The 1,709-nt window shown below is 33.1% G+C and overlaps 1 protein-coding gene across 1 annotated transcript in view; it reads right to left on the bottom strand.

Annotated features, from left to right (window-relative positions):
• Positions 1–377: 377 nt before the first annotated feature.
• LOC111369179 (G-rich sequence factor 1-like) overlaps positions 378–1,709 on the bottom strand; it is a gene marked incomplete at its 5' end in the record, with an annotated part of 3,522 nt that continues 2,190 nt past the window's right edge. The window contains one exon of the mRNA XM_022990654.1: positions 378–880. Coding sequence (XP_022846422.1) covers positions 591–880 — 290 coding nt within the window. The remainder of the gene's footprint in view (positions 881–1,709) is intronic.

Below are 1,709 nucleotides of genomic sequence, written 5' to 3'. Positions count from 1 at the left end.
AAAGACATTTCGAAAATCGATCTATTCCTATCTATGTTCCTTCTGTTTGAAAAAAAGATGGATTTCAAAAAATTGATCGTTATTTTGATTGTTAAATAATCATCTCTCTTTTATCCTTCTTTGATTATCGTTTTTAAAGAGAAGAAAACATACTACATATGTTTCAAGCAGGTTGTGCTTATAAGATCCGACCCAACTACTAAATATATAATGTTTCCATATCGACTTCAAGAAAAGCAATTTGGAGATTTGTAAACCACATTTAGGCATTAATCCATTTCATTAACTTCGAAAGAAAAAGGAAAAAGGAAAAAGGAGAAAGAAAAAGAACGAAAAAACCAAATAAATAAGCTGTGGATTTCTAAGACAAGAAAAAGAACGAAAAAACCAAATAAGCTGTGGATTTCAAAGACAACCAAAACAATAATTTCTTGCAAAAAAATCCAAGAAACAACATCTAATTCTAATTCCATCATTGTTTCCTGTTAAAAAAAGAAAAAACCCAAAACTCAATATAAAATTAAAACACAAATTTCATACATAATGTGACGTTATAACGATATCAAAATAGAATATGGGAAAATAGCTCATCAGCCCCTTGAAGTTGCTTCCTTCAACTCATCAAGTGATGCTGGAAATAGCTCTATATAACGACTGCCAAGAGTCATCCTATCCTTAGCTAGTGCTGCTTTTGCTTCGTCTACATTTGCGAATTCAACAAAAGCTTCTCCGGTTGGCCTCCCATCAAAATTATAGGTAATATAAATCGAGTCTTTTGACAAGATAGCATTCTTAAAGAAATCTATTATGTCAGTCTTGCCAGCTGAAAACGGCAATCCCCTCATTCGTAATACAGTTGTAGGTTCACCCATGTCCTTCCCTTCGAAGGATTTTGTCAATAACCTGAACAAAAAAGGTTGTAAGCATTTTTATTAATTTCTTCTCGTATTGTGACTTCTTGTATACTTGCATCACAAAAGTACATACCATTGTGAATAAATAGCAACTCTTTTCAATATGACTGGGCAAAAGCAAAACTGTCACTTCATTGAAATAATAGTAAATACTTCAGCATAAAAACATTGGTATGATCCATACCAATGCAAAAGGCACCTCACATAGAGCCTTCGGCATATGATCATAAAGAAATGTCAACTGCAGTTTTGGCATTAAAAATATAGCAGTGCCAATATAAAATATGCCATAATTCCAATTATTTACCATCATACACATTTCTAATGGAATTCAAAATACAATTGGGCCCAATCTTTTACAAGTCCAGTGAGGCAATCCCAATTTTTCAAGATCCTCGCTAGTCCCTAAAACATCTACCTCACCTCATGAAGTAAGAACAAACAAATAACAGAATGCTCTACCCAGCAACCATTATCTTGAAGACAAAATGATTGTCTTGAAAATTGCATTAACTTCCTGAATCCTGAAGAGCAAATACTAAATGGATTTAGCATTTACTGAACTTTTTACCTCAGATTGGGAAATGGTTTTTCATGAGTCGTTGGCTGTTGCACTGCATCACAAATCTACCGGTTTTGAAAGAACACCTCTAATCTCTTCTCCTAAAAGCTAAGCTCATTGTTGCTGAGTGTTAACATCCTATTGTTCCACCACTAAAGTTTCCACTATCAAAAGAATGAAAATTTTTTATAGAACTTGATTTGACCATGAAACTAAGAAAAGGCTTTTTTTTT

This window comes from Olea europaea, chromosome 20 (genome assembly GCF_002742605.1).
Source record: "Olea europaea var. sylvestris chromosome 20, O_europaea_v1, whole genome shotgun sequence".
NCBI classification, from domain to species: Eukaryota; Viridiplantae; Streptophyta; class Magnoliopsida; order Lamiales; family Oleaceae; genus Olea; species Olea europaea.
This window is presented reverse-complemented; position numbering and strand designations above follow the sequence as displayed.